The following is a 20,808-nucleotide window of genomic DNA, read 5'->3' as shown; positions in this document are numbered from 1 at the left end:
GACCATCATCTCGGGTTTTTCTTTCTAGCTGCTCCAGAACATTGAAGGCTAGAAGGAATAAATACTTTTTTTTTTTTTTATCATCACAATAGGCTTGTTTGTGTGTATGTGTGAAAAATAACGTATATACAAAAAAAGCAATAAATTTCAAAGCTCGTCACAACAATTAGTTGTAGAACAGATTTCAGAGTTTGGTATGAGTTACAATTCCACGATTTTAGGTTTTCACTTCTAGCTGCTCTAAGATATTGGAGACTGAAAGAAATATCAATATTATGATTCAGCAATCATACTCATTTGTTAAACCCTCTTCTCTGTACAACTCCATCATCACCCTTGATCTTTCACCCACTCTTTAGGAGTATTTGGGCTGTGCCCAGTCTAACTTTTTCATATTGAAAAGGGCTGTCAATAATATGGGGTAGGGAGATGAATCTAGCTGATGTTCTGGAGAGGCTGACCCTTCTACGTTTAAGGATTATCTTGTCCAGGAACCCATCTGGAGGTTATAAGTTTCTGGAAAGTTATTCTATGCATGGAACCTTTGTAGGATCTTATATATTGTTCTAGGTTTTCTTTAGGATTGGCTGGAATGGTTTTGGTTAGTGACTGGCAAGTTATGATAGGCGGCAATGTCTAACTGAACATTGAAGCTTGTGTAAGAGTGACCGCCACAGTAGCCTCTCAACTCTATTTGAACTCTCTCAGCCATTGATACCTTATTAGTTTCACTTCTTTTCCCCCTTTTGGTTGGGATGACATTGTTGATCACACAGCACCAGGGCTAGACTCATCCCTGTGGGTCATTTCCCATGCCACCAGGGAAACTTTCACCCCTGGATGTCATGTCCCACATAGAGGGCAGGGCAATGATTTCATTTGCAGAGTTGGGCTTAGAGAGAATGAGACCACATCTGAGCAACAAAAGAGGTCCTCCAGAAGTAATGCTTAGGCATACTGTTCTAGTTTGCTAGCTGCTGGAATGCAACACACCAGAGATGGATTGGCTTTTAATAAAAGGGGATTTATTTTATTAGTTCTTCAGAGGAAAGATAGCTAACTTTCCACTGAGATTCTTTCTTACATGAAAGGCACAAGATGGTCTCTGCTGGTCTTCTCTCCAGGCCCCTGGGTTCCAACAATGTTCCCTGGGGTGACTTCTTTCTGCATCTCCAAAGGCCTGGGCTGAGCTGCAAGTGCTGAGATGAAGAATGCCGAGCTGCTTAGCTGTGCTACCTTACACTCTCTCATTTAAGCACCAGCCAATTAAATCAAAGGTCACTCATTGCAGCAGACACGCCTCCTAGCCAACTGCAGATGTAATTAGCAACAGATGAGGTTCACCTACCATTAGCTCATGTCCACAGCAACAGAACTAGGTGCCTTCACCTGGCCAAGTTGACAACTGAATCTAACTACCACACATACCTACATACATAAGCTTCCCCACTACATACCTAAGCTTCTCAAGAGCAAGCCCCAAGATCAAGGGCTTGGCCTATTGATTTGGGTGTCCCTAATGTTTGATACAGTATCGGGGGTTTCTGGTAGTAAAGTTTAATAGTTCCATATTTTTTCTGACAACTCTCAAAGGACTTTGCCATTACTTTTTCCCTTTTTTTTTTTTTTCACATTGTCAGGCACCGGGAATCGAATCCAGGTCTCTGGCATGGCAGGCGAGAACTCTGCCACAGAGCCACCATTGCCCGCCTGCTATTACTTTTTGATTATCTGCTTAATATACTCTAGGATGCATCCAGGCATTACATTAAGTTATACAGGATTAAAAGGCTTCATCCTTATTCTGTGCTTCCTGTGTTTTGACCATTTAAAGAGCTATCCAAACTAGTTCAATTAGTTTATGTGCTACAGCAAATTTAGTTTCTGGACAAAAGAAACCTTTCTTCTTTTGGTCTCAAAGAGTAGGTGAGGTTGTAAAATTTAAGCAATGCCTTCCTTACCCCTGTGATCTAAATTGCCTTAATCCTGACCTGAATGGTTTCATTCTTATCTCTAAATACCAGGTTATACATATATAAAAGAGCCTCTCAAAATCCAGAAATAATAATTACGACTCTGGATTAAATGTGGCTGCTATAAGACCTTACAATCTAGGCCCCTGTTTTCTTATTAACATTTTCTGAAGGAGTCCGTGCAATAATTGCTTTTTTGTTTCTGGCTTATTTTGCCATGCCAAAGGTCCCACGGGTTCATTCACATCATTGCATGCCTCAAAATTCCGCTCCTTTTTGTAGCAGCACAGTATTCGATCATATGAATACACTATTGTTCACTAATCTATTTCTCAGTTAGTGCATCCTTCAGCCACCTGCATTCATTAGGCATCATGCATGATACCCAAAGCCCACAGCCTATCAACACTCCCAATTTCAGATAATTTCATTTTTCCCAAGAGGAAGATAACCAATAAACACATCCTCACCAAATAGGAAATCTAGACCTCCCCTTATCTCTTGTCCTTCTCCCCCATTATGTACCCTGGTTTTGCTGTGGTACTGCTGATGTTTTCCTGTTAAACAGAGCCCATAGCATCATTGTATTTTAAGTTCTGACAGTTCTCCCTGTCTCCCAGTAACTTCAATTTTCTTCCCTCTAAGCAATCAGTCTTATCAACAAACAAACATCCTGTTATTTCCTCCATATTCTAAGAACTGTTACTACCTCTTTTATCTCTTCCTGTTGGAGCAGTATTCTCAAAACATTGTTTGCACTTGTCTTGGTTTGCCAGAGCTGCTATGACAAATAGCACAGAATGGTAGAAAAACAGACACTTATTGTCCTACAGTTTTCAGGCCTGGAAGTCCAACATAAAGGCATTAGCAGGCCATGTTTCTTCCGAAGTCTGTAGTATCCTAGTTTGCTCTTGGCTCGATCTCTGCCTCTACCACAGGGTGATCTGTCTCTTTCTGTCTCATACTCTGGTCCAATTTTCTTTGCTTATAAAAACTTTAGCCATAATGAGTTAAGGTCTACCCTCCCTCGATTTGGCCTCATCTTTACTAAAAACGCCATCAAAGATACTATTTACAAATGGATTCACACCCACTGGGATAGGTAAGGACTTGAACATTGTCTTTGTCAAGGACTTGGTTAAATCTCTAATAGCTAGCATTTTACAAATCCTTTCTTCCCACTTTCTCCTAAACCCATTTGAATCAGGCTTTAGCCTCCATCATTCCCCTAAAAATCAGTAGCAACCTGTAGGCTGCTAAGGCAAGTGGTTACCGCTTAAGTCCCATCTTGCTTGACATTGGCACATTCATCAATCCCTTTCTTGGATATATTTTCCTCACTTGACTTCTAGTACATCACACTCTTCCTTTACCCCTCCTTCACTGATCATGCCTTTTGGTTTTTCTTCAGGTTTTCCTTTACTGATTCTTCTTTTTGCTCCATGTCTAATTACTATTGAAGTAAACCAGGCTTAGTCTTTGGTTCTCCTCTTCACCTCTACCATTCCTTTGGTGATTTCAACCAGCTTATGCATCCCATATCTATCTCCAGCTCATGGTGTGCTCCTGAACTCAAGATTCATGTATCCAATTACTATTTGTCATCTCCACATGGATATCTAAAAGACCTCTCAAACTCACATGTCCAAAACCAAACTCCTGATCCCTCAAAAAACCTTCTCAACCCGTAGTTACCCCTGTCTCCATGAATGACAGCTCCATTTGCTCAGTGGCTGAGGATAAAAAACTTGAAGTAATTCTTGATGTTCCCCTTACTCTTATACTCCACCTCAAGCCTGTCAGGAACTCCTACTGGCTCTTTCATCAGAGTGTTTCCATAGCCCACTCCCCTGGTAGTAGCTATCACCGTCTCTCACCTGCATTATTGTAGTCTCCCCTAACAGAATTCTCTGCCTCCATTCTTGCCCTATGCCCACAGTCTGTCCTCAACCCAAGATCCAGAGGGATTCTTAAAAAGGTATCCAGACTATGTCAATTATCTATTAAAAATGCTGCAGTGGTTTCTCATTTCATATTCTTGCAGTGACTTAAAAGCCCCTAACTGATCCAGCCTTCCCCTCTGTCTTTCTGACGTCATCTCATTAAACCCTTTCACTTGCTTACTTCACTGGTCTGTTTTCAGTTTCTCATACTCATAGGCACGCATCTGTCCTTAGATCTTTGTTTCTGAGTACATTCTCAGCCTAGAATGTTCTTCACCCAGATATTTGTGGGGTGAACATCCTCACTGCCCTTAATCTTTGATCTGATATTGCTTTCTCACTGAACCCTACCTTAACCACCCTCCTTAAAATTGCAACCCCATCTTCCTTATCTTGTTCTGTTTTTTTTCTATAGTTTTTGCCACTCTCTAATAATATATGTAACTTACTTATGCATCACATTTATGGTCTGTCTTTTCCAGTAAAATCAAGGTTCTATGTCCTCTTTGTTCACTGATGTGTGTCAAAGTCATCCATGCCTACCAGATAGCAGGTACTTAATAAATATTTACTAAATGAATTAGGACAGGAATGCTGTTTTATATTTTTTATATTCCACATAAACACTGAATTTTGGTTTGCCTTTCGTTTATGTAGTTTCCTGAGTGAATGGATGAATCTGTTTACTAAATAAACCAATACTTTTGTTGTTAAATAAATAAATGAAATTTTAATGTGTGACTAAGTAAGTAAATGATTAGGGAAGAAACCAACATCAGCAAATATTTAGATTATTTTTCCTCATTAAGAATAACAATAAAATTTGAGCAGGATGTAACATGTCTATAATTATTTTCACAAGACGCTCCCCCACTCCAGAATTAAAGAGGTAATAGCTGCCAAGATTTGTTGGTGTTTCCACTTGTGAGATGTATTGCCCCAGAACAGTGCTGTACTGCTAGACCTGCAGTACTGTCAAGTGATCCTGCAATGAGATGCAGTCAAAAGATTCCAGCAAATTCCAGTTTATGCTCTGTGAGTGCCTTAAGTGTAGAGTTGGGATTTAGACTTTATTCATTCCCAGCTCCAGACACCAGGAGAGCAAAGGACAGGCCAAAGGTGCTATTGACAAGAACATTTCACAACCATGTGGGTATCTACCCCAGGGTTAAAGTCTGCACCCTTCTGTGGTGCTCCAAAGATGCACATAAACAAAAGCAGAAAATTAATTTCATCTTTGTATTTGCCTTCTCAGAAAGTAATTAGCCTAGGCTGAGCCACACTTCTTTAAAAGCAATTATGTGAGAATCAAATGAGGGAACTTATTGGAAAGATCTCAAGTTCTGTTGCACATCAGAAGAGATTGAAAACCCTGTTTTTAAATGATCAGCGTGCAGTGGCTGTTTATTCGATTCAAGTGGATTAGATGCCTTCCTATTTGCGAAATTTCCTGTAGCTCCCTACACCCACCCCGATGGTGGGTAAAAATTTCATTGGCTGCATATATGACATATACTTGAGACAAGTTAACTTTTTAGGGCCTCAGTTTCTTCATTGATAAAGAATAATATCGTTCCTATAAGGATAGTGCTAGGATTAGATGTGATAAAACATATGGAGCAATTTCATAAACATTAGAGTGCTATGTAAATAGCACCTATTTTAATCAATAGCACAACTATTATACTAATTATATTAATAGTTAGCATTGAGGCCTAAGCAAAGAGAAAGGAATGTTGTATGTTATCTTTTCAGGCCTTTCTGGCCCTTATGGATTTAGGCACAACACACACGCAAGTATATTTAATATTTTTTATGTATTTGTGCATTAAATATATGTGTGTGTATTTTTGTATGAATAAATAGATATATATTTCTGATAAAATTATTGGTCCACAAAACTACAATAAATGGCAGATTTGATGCATTGAAAGCTGCTAAGAAAAGCCAGATTCTTTGCTGTCTCCTCGAAGAATCATGCAAGTTCTTTTGCCAAAAGAAAATCAAAGCTATAAAATTTCCCTTTTTAAGCTACACTGGTCTCCATAATCATTATTTTGTTAGAGACTTTTGAGGACATTTCACTTCTTTCCTCCACATTTGACAAATGCATTCTATTATGAAGAATTTTGACTTAAGTCCTTTGTCTCCTTTTACTTATGCCAGCATGGGGTGGCTGGGTAGGGCAGTGAAAGTACACTGTGACACTGGTAAATGTTTAACATACCTCTGGCTTAAAGAGGAATTAACTCACTGCCTTACAAGTCCAGGAGTGAAATCTTCATTTTTTTACTAAAATGGTTTCTATTCCCTCCCCAAGTTAGTCAAGATTGTATTTTAAACAATGTGGAGATTGGAACCACCGCAACTAAAAAGGATGTAGAGAATTTAAGAGGCCTTAGATGGAACTACAAAGAAAATTCTGAAAGTTTCTAGAAAGTTTGAAGCACTGAGATAATAAATCAATGAAGAGAATGTTTGTGAGATGAAAGCAATGGAGAAAATTTGCTTGAAATAAATTAATTCATAGGTGATGAGGTCTTATGTAACAGGATGATTCAATTTAATATTTTCTTGTGGGGAACAAAGACATTCCTATTTGATATGCCTTTATTTTAATTTACTCACTAGATAATACTAATTTTCCCTTTTGATAGTTATACATCATACATTTTAAAGCAAGCAGTTTTTTTTTATATTTCAGAAACCTCAGAAAAGTAAAATAATATTTGAGTGTACAGAACTTAATTGCAGTGAATATTTATGTCAGTAGAGATAGCATATTTTGCATTTGGGGGTATGGCACCAAATGCTTACTATTTTTAAAAGACAGCAAAAATATTTTTTTATGTATTCTATATATTTTGGTCATAAATTTTTGTTTAATGAATTGGAATTGAATATGGAAATGGACAATCTTCACATTCTTCACTTGCTTTGAATTAGAAAAAGCAGAATTTTTTCCTTATGAAATTCTGAAATAATGTTTCCATTAACACTGCTTTAGTTCAAAGACCGAAGATCCCTATTCAGTGTCTGTAGAAACAGCTGCTGCTATTGTAAATTAGATTAACAATTTGCGAGAGTCCAGGTATTAATTTGTTTGTACTTTTCACTGATATGGCTTTGAAATCTACCACTCCAGTGATGTCATCTAATACAAAGGGTTTGGGCTTTGTGATCAGATATGCCTAGTTTCAAAATCCCAGCTGCCATGGACTTTGCTGTGGGGTCTAAACAAATTACCCAAACGCTGCTAACCCTACCAAATATGTCTGTTAAAGGATTAATTGTGATACATATGTTAAGTTAATAACACAGTACCCATAAACCATAAGTGCTCAATAAACATTAATTGATTTATCTTTCTTTTGTCCTACTGGTTCACTTCTGCTTTTAATAGATCATCTTTCACCTTGAATTGTATTGTAGGAGATATTCTGGATGGATGGCTGCTGGGAACCCATTGCCATAGTCAGCTTTTCTTCAGTGCTTAAGGATTTACCCGGGCATTAAGTAATGAGAATTTCGGTAAGAAAAATTATAGTGAAAAGAGTACACGAACTCTTCTTCAAAGGTCACAAGACTCTCAGATATCTCATAATAACTCATATGATTATTTGCTAAAGATTTTAGGATATCACAGATACCACTCTACTTTGTTCTTTAAATGTGTATCTATTCAGAAGTTTGTGTAGTCACTGAGGGTAAGTTCAGTGTATTGTATTAATTAATAATATAAATAAATTAAGAAGCACAGATTCTTATTTAATGTGGTGTAAGCACTGCTTTCTGAATTTACTGTAAAGAGGCCCTCGAAGGTTTTGATAATATGAAAGAAGCAGGCAAAAGTATTAAAACCCTGGGAGGTTCTATGGTAAATAGTTTATTAAATCATCAAGAAAATCATTATACAGTGGCTTTGGGGATAGCATATAGTATCTTTAGTTGGTTCCATTTCTGTACAGTTTGTTTCTAAACGATGTTAATATATACTGAACTTGCATAAGGTTACGTAAAATTAATATATAATGAATGTGCTTATGCTAGTAATATATCTTATTAATCTTTCCTATATAAAATATGTTGGCCTATTAAAAAGGAGAGAAGAATGATAGGGAGGTTAAGGGTAATAGATAAACGAGATTAAGCAGTGACACTAGTGTATATGTAAATTAGTAAATGTATAAACTCTGTTGAATTTTTGTCATTAAAATACATCTGTAGAAATATGGGTTCAAGAATTTTTCACCTGGGAAAGAGAGTTGGAGGTGGGGGGAAACATAAAAGGTAAATTTTAGTCTTATTAATTCTGATAAGGATCAGTAATTCTGAAACTTTGATAAATGTACATTTTTGGACCTACAAATAAGATGCAATGTTATTTTAACATCTTTTTAAATGAAAACATTTTTTTAACTGTTTTGTCTCTGGTTATATTTTTCAGAAACCATATTTGAGAAGTACTTCCATCCAGTGTTACTTGTGTTTACTTCTTAATAGTCATTTTTTAAATGAGGCTGTCATTCATGTCTTCGTTTTTGGGTAATCTTATTTTTAGGTATAAATTACACATTGCTAATAAGATCACTGCCCTTCAATAATGTCTTCTCTAGTCAATTATATGTTTGATTCATTGTGTTTAAATTGCTGACACACAGTATTTGGGGTACGGCAGGACAGTGGGTAGATTTTGAAGATTTAGAGGAGGTTTGGATAAAACCAAATGAACATTTCCATGATCTGGACATATTCCAACTTTGTATTTTATCCTCCAAATAAATTGAACTTCATGGTAACTAATTAAACTTGGAAGTATGCCCCTTAATTTGACATCCTGAATATTCTTCACAGAGATAGAAATTTGGTATTTTGGGCTCCTCCATATCATTTTTGATTCATTCTTGGCAGTGATTTTTCCTATGCTTTGAGCCCTAGCTTAGCTCTGTTTCAAACATTTCTTTCTTTCTTTAGGCCTTTTGCTCTTCCTCCTAGAAAATGTTCATATTTTTCCTTGCCTAATAACTAACACACTGCACCCAGTCAGCCTAAAGTACCCAATCTATAGTTTCTAATCAGTTTTACTCTACTAATGCCTTCACATTTGTGAAACAGTAGATTTGTGCAGGCAAATCTTCTGTGTAAGGCAGGTTTGTGTTAGCTGGTATGCTTCTGTACAGAATCCATCAAAAAATGACTATTTTTCCAGAAGCTCTAAGAATGATTAATTACACAGTGGCTTGGTGAGTGCATGTGTCTGATGTCCAGATATTAAATTTAAATTTTACTGAAATGAATAAGCATATGAGCATTCAGCCTAGATTGGGCTGAAAAAATGTGACATTTACGAAGAAAGGATCTTCAGGCATAGTGACAGTGTGAGTGGCATGCCGGGGGCACAGTCACCCTATTGTAAAGAACAATTACTCTCACATTTACTAATGAAAATGATTATTGTTCATTTTAAGAACGTCACCTATTTATCCAGCTTAACCATCTGTTGGGACCTTTACACGGAGAAAATTAGAAATTCAGGCAAAATCATAATTGAACATTTGCTACACATCTTGTACTGTTTCTATTTCATTGTGATGAATTGCATCAGATTATTCATAAATTAATCATCTGATTAGTCATTTCTCTAATCAGATTGGTCTGTCCTGAGGTTAACCTAAAATATCAAGGTTGTACTATATGTTGAGTATTATGCTCACCCTCCGGGCTGTTGAATACACAAAGGCAGGGATGACACTGACCTTTTCAACAGTCAGAATAAAAAAAAATTGATTGCTCATTTGCCTGTGTGTCCGTCAAGACAATATCCAAAATGCTTTACTCTTTGGTTTTGTTTTCAGCTGTATTAGTGCAGGTCTTCCTAAAACAGGAGCCCACTGGCAGGATGTAATAAGTGATTTGAGAAGAATTGAAGATCTTATTCAAGTAAGTACCCATTTTTTTCATAAAACATCTGGTAAAACTCTTATAGAGAATGCCTTTCCCTGTGTTTTGCTGTCAGTCCTAAAAAAAAACTCACTTTAAACAATAACAATTTTGTAGAAAAGTGGGCTCCTCATAAAGCTTCAAATGAAATATTTCCCTTACAGTTATCAGATTCAAATTCTCTTCAGAACTTAATTTTTAAGCAGCCAGTCTGCCTCCACAGGCTGATGACGCCTGTCTCCTGCTTTTAGAGATTGGATTGTGTCCCTCAAAAAAGGTAGATTGAAATCCTGAACCCTGGTACCTGTGAGTGTGACCATTGCACAGGGCCCTGCAGATGCAGTTAAGTTCAGGTAAGGTCATGGAGCAGGGTGGGCCCTAATCCAACGTAACTCATGTCCTTGTGAGAAGGGGAGAAGGGTCAGAGATACAGACACATAAGGGAGAAGGCCATGTGAAGCCGGAAACAGGAATTAGAGTAATGCAAACCAAGGAGTGCCCAGGATTGTGGGCAAACACCAGAAGCTAGAAGAGCCAAGGAAGGATTCTCCACTACAGGTTTCAGAGCGAGCACAGCACTGCCAACAACTTGGTTTCAGACTTTTTGCCTCTGGAACTATAAAATAATTTCTGTTGTTTTAAACCACCAGATTGTGGTACTTTGTTACTGCAGCCTTTCAAAATGAATAGACCTACCTAGACAAACCAGGCAGCTGGATGGCACCTGCTGAAGGAATCTTGCCAGTAACAAGTGGTCTGGCCCAGGAGGTGTTCTTCATCCTGAAGGCTGGAGACTGTCTTTCTCACTCCCAGGTGGCCTGGTAGAACCAGCAGGGGAGACAGAGCTGGAGCCTCTTGATGACAGTGGCCTGGAAAGGTGCTCTTTGTCCCTGGCGACCAAAATTCCCATCTTCTATGTAAAGAAACCAAGTGGTCCAGATTGGGGACGTGCCTTCTGCTCTTGTGTGTGACACCAGTAAGGATTAGTGGGGGCCCCAGTGGTACTCAACAAACCAAGCATGTGAAAGTAGCACTACAGAGGTTCTGAAAACAAAAATGTCATTGGAATCACAGCAGACAAAAGTAGGTCAGAAGCTGTACGCTAACCCTAAATAAGGTGAGTCCAGGCTAAAATAGAAGATATAAATAGGACCAGAGTTTTCTAACAGTATAGCCACAATATCCAGGATAAAATTAAAAATTAACCTCATTCCAAGATGCAGGAAAATCACAACTTGAATGAGAAAAAACAACAGATTCCAAAACCAAGATGGATCAGATGTTGGAATTTTCTGGCCAGGATTTTAAAACATCCATCATAAAAATGCAATTACAATTAGAAATATCTTTGAAACAAATAATAAAACAGATATTCTCAAAAAATAAATAGAAGATAAGAAAAGGAACCAAATGGAAATTATAGAACTGAAAGATAAAATAGCTGAAATGCAAAACTCACTGAAAGAGGCTCAATAACAGAATGAATATAACAGAGGGAAGATAGTAAACTTGAAGAAAGAACAAGAGAGAGAAAGCAGACTTAAAAAAATAAACAAGGCCGCAGGGATCTGTGAGACAAAAGCAAAAGATCCAGCACTTATGTCATCAGCAATCCAGAAAAAGAGAAGAGAGTGGGGATAAAAAAAGTACTTGAAGAAACAATGGCTAAAAATTTCTCCAAATAATAGTGAAAGACATAAACCTATAGATTTAAGAAACTGAGCAAATCCCAAAGAGAACAAACCCAAGAAAATACACACAAAAATGCATCATAATTAATTTCCTGAAAACAAAAGACAAAGAAAAAATTTCTAAAAGCAGTGAGAAAGAAATGACCCTTAAATACAGGCAAAGATGAGAATGTCAGCAAGTTTCTCATAAGAAACCATGGAGTCTGGAAGTGAATGGCACACATTTTTTAAGTGCTGAAAGGAAAGAAAGATCAACCGAGAATTCTACATCTAGAGAAAATATTCTTCAGGAATAAGGGGAAACCAAGACAATCTCAGGTGAAGGAAAATTCATAGAATTTGCTGCTAACAGATCTACCTTAAAAGAATGACTAAAGAAGTTCTCTGGATAGAACAGAAATAATACAAGAAGAAATCTTGAAACATTAGGAAAGAAGAAGGAACAATGGAAAGAGTAAAAATATGGGTAAACATAAGACTTTCCTTTTCTTGAGTTTTCTAAGTTATGTTTGATAATTGAAGGTAAAATTCTAACACTGCCTGATGGTATTCTCAATGTATATCAGGAAATTAAGCAATTAATTACATTATATGTGCAAGAGGTAAAAAGAAGTAAAGTTTCTTTACCTCACTTAAACTGGTAAAATGTGGACACCAGTAGACTGGGATAATTTATGTATATATTTTGTAATATCTAAAGCAACCACCAAGAAAATGATACAAGGTGAAATACCCAAAGATGCTACGAATAAATCAAGATGGAATCTAAAAAAAAACCATATAAGTAATTCAGAGGAAGGAAGGTAAGAATAGAGAAACTGAGGAAAGAGAAATGGGGGGGGGCAAAGAAAACAAGTATTAAAATGGCACATTTAAGCCCTAAAGTATTAATAATCCCATTATATGCAAATGGTCTAAATGCACCAAATAAAAGATAGAGATTGATAGAGTAGATAACAAAACATAATCCTACTACAGTATATGCTGCTAACAAGAAACTCACTTCAAATACAATGACTTAGGTAGGAAGGTAGGTTGAAAGTAAAAGGTTGGAAAAATATATACCATGAAAATTTTAATAAAAAAAAGTGGCTATGTTAATATCAGGTAAGGTAGAATTCAAAGCAAAGAAAATTACTACAGTCAAAGAGGCACATTGCGAAATGATAAAAGATCAATCCACCAGGAAGATAGATTGATCCTAAATGTGTATTCACCGAAAATCAGAGTCTTAAAATGCATGAAGTTAAAACAAGTACAGTTGAAAAGAGAAATAGGCAAATCCATACTTATACTTGAGGATTCCACCATCCCTTTATGGAATCTGACCACAATGGAATCAAACCAGAAATCAGTTACAAAAATGCAACTGGAAAATCTGCAAACACATGGAAATTAAACAATAGACTTCTAAATAATGCATGAGTCAAAAAAGGAGGTGTCAAAGGAAGTAAATTTACATAGAATTGAACAAAATGAAAGTATGATATATCAAACTATATAGGATACAGATAAAGTAATACTGAGAGCAAAAATTTTAGCCCAAATGATCACATTAGGAAAGATGAAAGGTTTCACATCAATAAGTTCCTACCTCCAGAAACTAGAAAAAGAAGAGCAAAATAAACTGGAAGTAAGCAGAAATAAATAATAAAGAGAAGAGAAGAAATTAATGAAATTGAAATCAGGAAAACAGAAATAATGAAATATAAAGTTGGTTATTTTGAAAAAAATCAATTAAATTTAAAACTTTCTAGTCTAGCAATATTGACAGTGTTAAAAAAGAAAGGAGATATAAATAATCTATATCAGGAATGAAACTGGGGATTTTACAGCAGAACTGCAACCATCAAAGGGAAAACTATGTGCATCTTTATGCTCATGAATTTGACATTGTAGAAGAAATGGGCCAGTTCCTCAAAAACAACAAACTACTAAGACTTAATCAAGGTGAAATAAAAAATCTGAATAGTCCTATAGTCATTAAATATATTAAATTTGTCACTTGCAGTTTCCCCCAAAAGAAATCTCCAGAATCAGCCAATTTCACTGGAACAGTCTAGTGAACACGTGACGAAGATTAACACCAATTGTACACAATCTCTTGTAGAAAACAGAAGAGGACAGAACATTTTCCAACCCATCTGATATTACATTTAGTTCCCTGATACTAAAGTTGGACAAAGAGAGTACCAAAAAAAGAAAACTGCAGACAAATTTCTCTTATAAACTTAAATGTAAAGATCCTCAATAAAATATTAGCAAATCAAATCCAACAAATATAAAAAGAATTATGCATTTGACCAAGTGAGATTTATTCCAGGTATGCATTATTGGTACAATATTTTAAAAAAATCAATGTAATCTACCATATCAGAGGGATGAAGAAGGCAAGCATGCAATTGGTGCATAAAAAGCATCTGAAAAAATATAACACCTATTCATGATAAAATCTCTCAGCGAGCTCAGATCAACTTGATACAGAGCACATACAAAAAACCTACAGCTAACATGTTTAAGGGTGAAACACAGAATGTTTTCCCATAAGATTAGATGCAAGGCAATGTTGTCCCCTCTCATCCCTCTTTGCCAGCATGGTACTGGCAGTTCCAGCCAGCTCAATGAGTCAAGAAAAAGAACTAAAAGGCATGCAGATTTGCAAGGATAAAAGTGCTAATCACCCCAAGTCTTTTGGGCAGAAAGTACAAGTATATGGTTGTATGTTATTCAGAGAAATGCAAATTAAAACCATAATGAGCTATCACTATACACTTATAAGAATGACTAAATTAAAAGAAAAATAGTGATAATGCCAAATGTTGGCAATGATACAGAAAAACTGGATCACTCATAAATTGCTGGTGAGAATGTAAGATGGTACAATCTCTCTGGAAAGTCATTTGGCAATTTCCTATAAAACAAAATGTGTATCTGCCATATGATTTATGAGTTGCACGCTTGGGTGTTTATCCCAGAAAATTGAAACTTATGTTCATACAAAAAAAAAAAACATGCAGATAAGTGTTCATAGCAGCTTTATTCATAATTTCTGAAAACTGGAACCCACCCAAGTGTTCCTCATATCATGGACAGACCACATATTGATACCCTCAGGATGTCGTCAGGGCATTATCCTTTGTTAAGCAAGTCAATCTCAAAGTGCTACATAACTGTATGCGATTAGTAAGAGACATTCTTTTCATGACAAAATGATAGGGCCAGAGAATAGAGAAGTAGTTTTCACAGGTTAGAAAAACAGGGTGGATAGGAAAGTGAATGTGGCTCTAAAATGGTAGCAGGAGGATTCTTGTGTTGGAACTGCTCTGTATTTTGACTGTGGTTGTGGTTCCATGAATTTGCAATGTGATAAAATTGCACAGAGCCACACATACATAGACACAGGCATTAGTGGGTGTAAAACTGGCAGAATCTGAATAAAGTGAATGGATTATATCAATTTCAATTTCCTAGTTGTGATGTTGTACAATGGTTATGTGGATGTTACCACTGGGGGGAGACGGTATCACTGTAATTTTCTCTTATAATTGCATATGAATAAAAAATTATTTCAAAGTAAAAAGTTTAATGACAACTTAATTTCATGTTTTCAGTAAGTTGTTTTAACTAGGCATGATACTAAATATTATCTAATTTTGTTTCCTTTCAGTATATACATGTTGATGCCACTTTATATACTGAAAGTGATGCTGACGTGAGTACAGTTTAATTTTTCCCAAATTGTTATATTTTTAGTTTTCAGAAGTCTAAACCTATCTTTTCACAATTTAACTAAAATAAGTGTGGCTTTTGCAGCATCTTTTGGTGTGTTTCTAGAACTCATGATCAATTAATTTTATAAGTAAATATTGAGGGGGTGGGGCTTGAGAAAGAGAGCGATATTGATGGTATTTTTGTAATGGCCCAAAATCAAAATTTTAAAAAGCCTTTTCCATCAGTGTTAAAAAAAGATATACGATACTTTTTTTGTGATTCAATTAACTCATGATGCCATAAGATGCAAGAATCAGGTTAACAGGCAATTAAAAAGTATTCAATGTATATCACTTATTTCGTAGTATGTTACTGTCTCAAATTATATTTTCTACAAACTGCTTAAATGCATCCATGTTCTGCATTCTTCGTGAACCTCTACATTTGTCTAAAAGAATGCTGACCACTTACTCTCTACGTGAGAAAATAAATAAGCCACATAAAATTTAACAGAATTCAAAAATGATCTTAAACCTGTTTCATTAACAAGCATTGTTTGAGGCATGCATGATTTCAGTTATGTTGCTAATCCTTCCCCTCTAGAACCAAGAAACTTTACTGCGTGAAAGACAAACTGCATGTTGTGTCTTCAGAACAGTCAGTTCTCTATTATTCTCAATTAGAACTTTTTTGAAATACAAAAATTTACTCCCCACTTCCCCAAGACTTTCTAAGCATTGGAGAGAAGCATAACCAGAAACCAGAAGAGATACTCATGAGATATTTGGGCATGGCTGCTGCGCATAGAGATTGTTTCCCTCCTCTGACTTCAGCATGTTTTCTATTTCTCTTTGCATTTTCTCAAAGCAGAAAGCAGCCAATTAACCACTAACAGTCATTGTCCTGAGATTGCTCTTTGCAAGAAGGTAACCTTGCAACACTTGAGTTGCAAAGTTGACTGAGATCGAAATCTAGATTTAAATATTGACTCAGCCAAGTCCTAGCTTGGAAGTCACTTAACATTTCTGAACCTTTATTTCATTATTGCCAACATGGTGACAGTATTTACTCTTTCCATCTTGTGCAGCTGCTATTGGGAAAAAGCAGTATCATCAGTGCTTGGCATATGGGTGTTTTCCCTCCTTCCTTCATCCATTCAGTAAGCATTTATAAATGCCTGCTCGTCCCAGGTACTGGGCAAGGCATTGGGAACACAAAGTCAAACAAGTCATGGTCAAGTCCCCAGTGTCTGTTAACTTTTTTTTTCCTTCTAAGTTTAGATGTTTTTGTTTTTTTTTTAAGTAACACCCGTGGGAAATGTATTTTCGTGGTGTTTTATGATGTCCAAGAGGCTCTTTGCTGAATTGTCCAGCCTATGAGTAGAGAATTCTCTTGTTTTGATTTTTCTATGAATTCCTTGGAATCACTTCTGCTTCTGGAACTTTGGAACTTGCAGGAATAGCATGATTAGTAGCTGCCACTGTTTGAAATGTTAGTGATATAATCCAATTCTAAAAATTTCTGTATGTGTACTGTGCATGTCCATGTTTCAATGCCATTTTACACAGGGGGAAATGTGCTCAATGAGAAAAAAAAGGGCCTATTATTTCCACCTTCTTTAGCTTTTATTTCTTTCTTCTGTATAATATCACCATGATTCTTGATTGCTTTATCATGGTTTATTTTGGTTTTGATTTCAAAGCCCCAAAAGAAGAAAACCAGATGGCTGCCAATGTAAAACTTTTTGCGGGTACTGGTTTTCTTTTTAATATATTTGGATTGATTTTTAAAAATCAAAATTACATCCATGTGAAAATGAATAATGGCAAAATAATTAAAATTTCTTCATAATGTTTCTTGGAACTCTATTTTTAGCCAAATTGCAAAGTAGCTGCGATGAAATGCTTTCTTCTGGAATTGCGAGTCATTTCACATGAATCCAAAAATATGGACATTGATGAAACAGTAGAAAACCTTATCGTCCTAGCAAACAGCAGTTTACCTTCTAGTGGGGTGAGTTATCCAATAGTCATACAGAAGTCACATCTGATGTTTTTACTTGATTGGGAGAAGTATTAACTGGATAGAATGGACAAGCTGTTACTACTGTAAAGAGGTGCTTGGGAGAGAGTTCAGTTTCAGTGGCATGGCATCTAGGAGTGGCAGCACCTCCAGTGTGCACACACTCACCAACTCCCCATTGACTTATTCATTCAACAAAATTTGCACTTTGCTTGAGTGCTAGACTCAGAGTAGTGAACCAGGGAAACTTGGTCCCTGGTCTTGAGGTGTTTATAGTCAGGTGTAGTGGATAGACAATAATCCAATTGCATATTTAAGTATTTAACTATAAGATCAATAATAGTTACTAACATTTGTAGTGTGCCAGATAATCTTGAAGCTTTAAAGTGATAATTTGTTTAAGCTCCAGAGCTGGGAGAAAAGTATATTTGTTTCTATTGAGGACTGAAGAAATTGGGGCACAGGAGGTCTGAAAATCTTACCTAGACTAACACAGTAATGTGAATCATACCAAAGAAGTTTCACTCTGTAGCCTGTACTTTCATCTACTGAAAGGATAAATGATTCAAAGGATATTATAAATATATTAATAATTTAAGTGCTTATGTGCCAGGTGACAAGAACATGTATAGGGTCCTGGGAAGCAAATTCTTTCCCATTTTAAGGTGAGTTGGGGGAGAGTATATCCAAGCAGAAGCAACTGAAAGCTCTAGAACCCTGAACTAGTGTGGCTGAATACCTAACTGTCAAGCTGCTTTAGGTCTTCGCTTTCTCAGTTGTATTAACTATTTATAGTTGAAGTCTGAGTACTCTCCCCTCCTCTGCTCACTCTTCCATGCATATCCCACCATCTGACATACAACATATGTTACTTAAGAGGCATTGTCTGTTTCCCCTGCTAAAATGTCATCTTTAAGGGGGCAAGTCTTTGCACCTGTTTCATTCAGTGCTGATTCCCAATTCCCAGAACAGGGTCTGGCATATATTAGTTACTCCACTTATTTATGAAATGAGTGCATTAGTGTTTAAAATACTTCCATGATTGTTATCTCTATCTTATCCATGGGAAGCTGGTGCTATGCAACAGATAATGCATGACAACAGCAATGATAAACTGTTTCAGGGTCATTGTCACAGTCACCCCCATCATGGCATGGAATGGGCTGCAAGGTGAGATGGGTGGGCAGGACTTCTTGGTCAGAAGACCTTGCTGATGAGTCATTTAATTTCTCTGATGAGTCATTTGACATCTCCACATTCCTATCTGACATGATTATTTTGAGGCCCAAATTAGACCACATTATATGAAGTTCAACAGTGCCAGGAAGAGAAGATATGCTTGACAAATATTGATAAATCTGAATTTCAAGTACATAACTGATGTAAAAATCTAATTTTGATTTTTGCTAGGACAGCGCTCATGGTTCACATGATCTATAAAAAGGTTTATTTATGGTTACTACATTTGGAGTATTCTAGATATCCATGAATCTGGATACAGTTTGAGGAATTCACCTAAACAGTTCAACTCAACCCATAATGACTGGAGTGATTGCTGTGTGTCAGGCCCTATGCAGAATGCTGGGCAATCAAAATACTGTCCCTGCCCTCCTGGAGCTGCTTAGAGAATATTTTTGTAAAAAGCATAAAATGGTATAATATCATAAAGCATATGAAATGCTATGAAAGAAATCTAATTAAGGGGCTCTGAGATTACTACTAAAGAGGAAGTATGTAGCAAGCAGAGAGAGAAAAAACAAAGTGCCATCTAATAGCAAGCTATGCGTGTAAGAAGGAAAGGCATGGGCTCAGTATTTCTAATGTTCAAGGCTGTGGGGAGAGCTAAAAGCAGTAAGAAATAATTCCTGGAGGGTGTATGTGCCCTGCGGGGAGACATGTACCTTTCCCTCCGAGTAGATGATGAGAAACAATTGAAGGGAGGCGTGACCAACATGGCTTACATTTTTTTTCAGAGTTCTTATCCATAATAAGAAAAACAAGCCCATAGCAAATCTTGCAAATCTCTTTTTCCTAGTTCTTCCTACCAGGAAGTTAATTAACCAAAATTTTCACATCTCAAGATCTTACCATATGGTTCAGAGGAGATAATATTCCCAGGAAAGAAGCACATTCGACTAACCAATCTCATGTTTTCTTATTTTTGGCAGAATATAGCAGAATCTGGATGCAAAGAATGTGAGGAACTGGAGGAAAAAAATATTAAAGAATTTTTAAAGAGTTTTGTACATATTGTACAAATGTTCATCCACCCTGTTTGATTGCAGTTGCTCCTCTTCAGCATTTCTATTATTAACAAGTGTCTCCCCACTGCTTCAAGACCACAAAACACTCTGCATTTCAAATGTGCTGCCGAAATAAGATTTTCTAGCAAGAAGATGATCAGGATCTTGGATCCAAAGAACTCCTTAGATAAGAAGGCAGAAAAATGTCACTGAGTAACACAGTGATTATGAACTGTCCTCAGACTTATTTTACTCTTTTATTTTTAATTTATTACTGAATGTGTTTATATTGTTATATAATGTAAAATGTTTAATAAAATGATGTACATATTTTAACATTTGAAATTGCACTGATATTTTTACTTCTTATAAGAAGAGAGGAGACATTTGTTCAGGGGTAATAATCAAGGTATTCAATACTGGGTAGAGCTGGATATCACTGCTGGGGGTAAGCGGTTGGCTAATTGGCTCCTGCTAGTGTGCAGCCACTGACTGCCAACCCTCATCTACCTTTCCAGTAGCACCTGGAGCAAGAATTGAGTTTAAACAAGAAAAGGAAGAACCATGTATGAATACTGTATTTTACTCTATAATTTAGTTATTGGTATATAAAGCATCTGCTATGAGGCAAATATCAGAATTGTAAGTATTGGCATGTCTTGTGCATCGATAAAGCAGGGGTAGTGATGGCAGTAATAACTATTCACAGATAGGTAGAGTTGTGTGTAGAAAATGAATGATTACGATGCTTTTGTGTGTGTGTGTGTGCTGTATGGTGACGTCACATTTCATTTTTCCATGTGAATATTCTGTTACTGCAGCACCATTTGTTAAATTTTTGGCTTTTGTTTGTTTGTTTTTGAGAAGTGCATAGACTGGGAATCGAACCCGGGTCTCCCGCATGGCAGGTGAGAATTCTACCGCTGAACTACCCTTGCACCCCCTACAATGATGTTTTTATTCCATGCTTTTGCAAGTACAGGTATTTTACTTTCACATTCTTTTTTCCATGTTTATAGAATAAGGCAACTGCTGATCTGTTGAAGGCAACATTATCTGACAACAAATAATTTTCATAATTTTTTAAACAATATACTGTCTAAAACCAGCAAGATCTCTTTTAATGAAACTGAGTGAAATGAAATATTCTTGTCTCATTACAATTTTCTTTTAACTCTATGCCTGCAGATATATTAGAGTTTTGAGTTTCTAAAACCATTATCTCTCCCAGAATTGGGCACAGTGATAGATTTTTCCAATATATGTCTTTCTCTGATAATCACTG

The 20,808-nt window shown here is 36.4% G+C and overlaps 1 protein-coding gene across 6 annotated transcripts in view; it reads left to right on the top strand.

The window, feature by feature from the left end:
• IL15 (interleukin 15) overlaps window positions 1-19,845 on the top strand; it is an 83,850-nt gene extending 64,005 nt beyond the window's left edge. For all 6 annotated transcript variants that reach the window (XM_077139960.1, XM_077139961.1, XM_077139959.1 and 3 more), the window contains 6 exons: window positions 7,349-7,447; window positions 8,364-8,461; window positions 9,772-9,856; window positions 15,215-15,259; window positions 17,134-17,271; window positions 19,449-19,845. In XM_077139960.1, coding sequence (XP_076996075.1) covers window positions 7,436-7,447; window positions 8,364-8,461; window positions 9,772-9,856; window positions 15,215-15,259; window positions 17,134-17,271; window positions 19,449-19,559 — 489 coding nt within the window. In that variant the 5' untranslated portion in view covers window positions 7,349-7,435 and the 3' untranslated portion in view covers window positions 19,560-19,845. The remainder of the gene's footprint in view (window positions 1-7,348; window positions 7,448-8,363; window positions 8,462-9,771; window positions 9,857-15,214; window positions 15,260-17,133; window positions 17,272-19,448) is intronic.
• The last annotated feature ends 963 nt before the right edge of the window (window positions 19,846-20,808 follow it).

This window comes from Tamandua tetradactyla, chromosome 22 (assembly GCF_023851605.1).
Source record: "Tamandua tetradactyla isolate mTamTet1 chromosome 22, mTamTet1.pri, whole genome shotgun sequence".
NCBI classification, from domain to species: Eukaryota; Metazoa; Chordata; class Mammalia; order Pilosa; family Myrmecophagidae; genus Tamandua; species Tamandua tetradactyla.
This window is presented reverse-complemented; position numbering and strand designations above follow the sequence as displayed.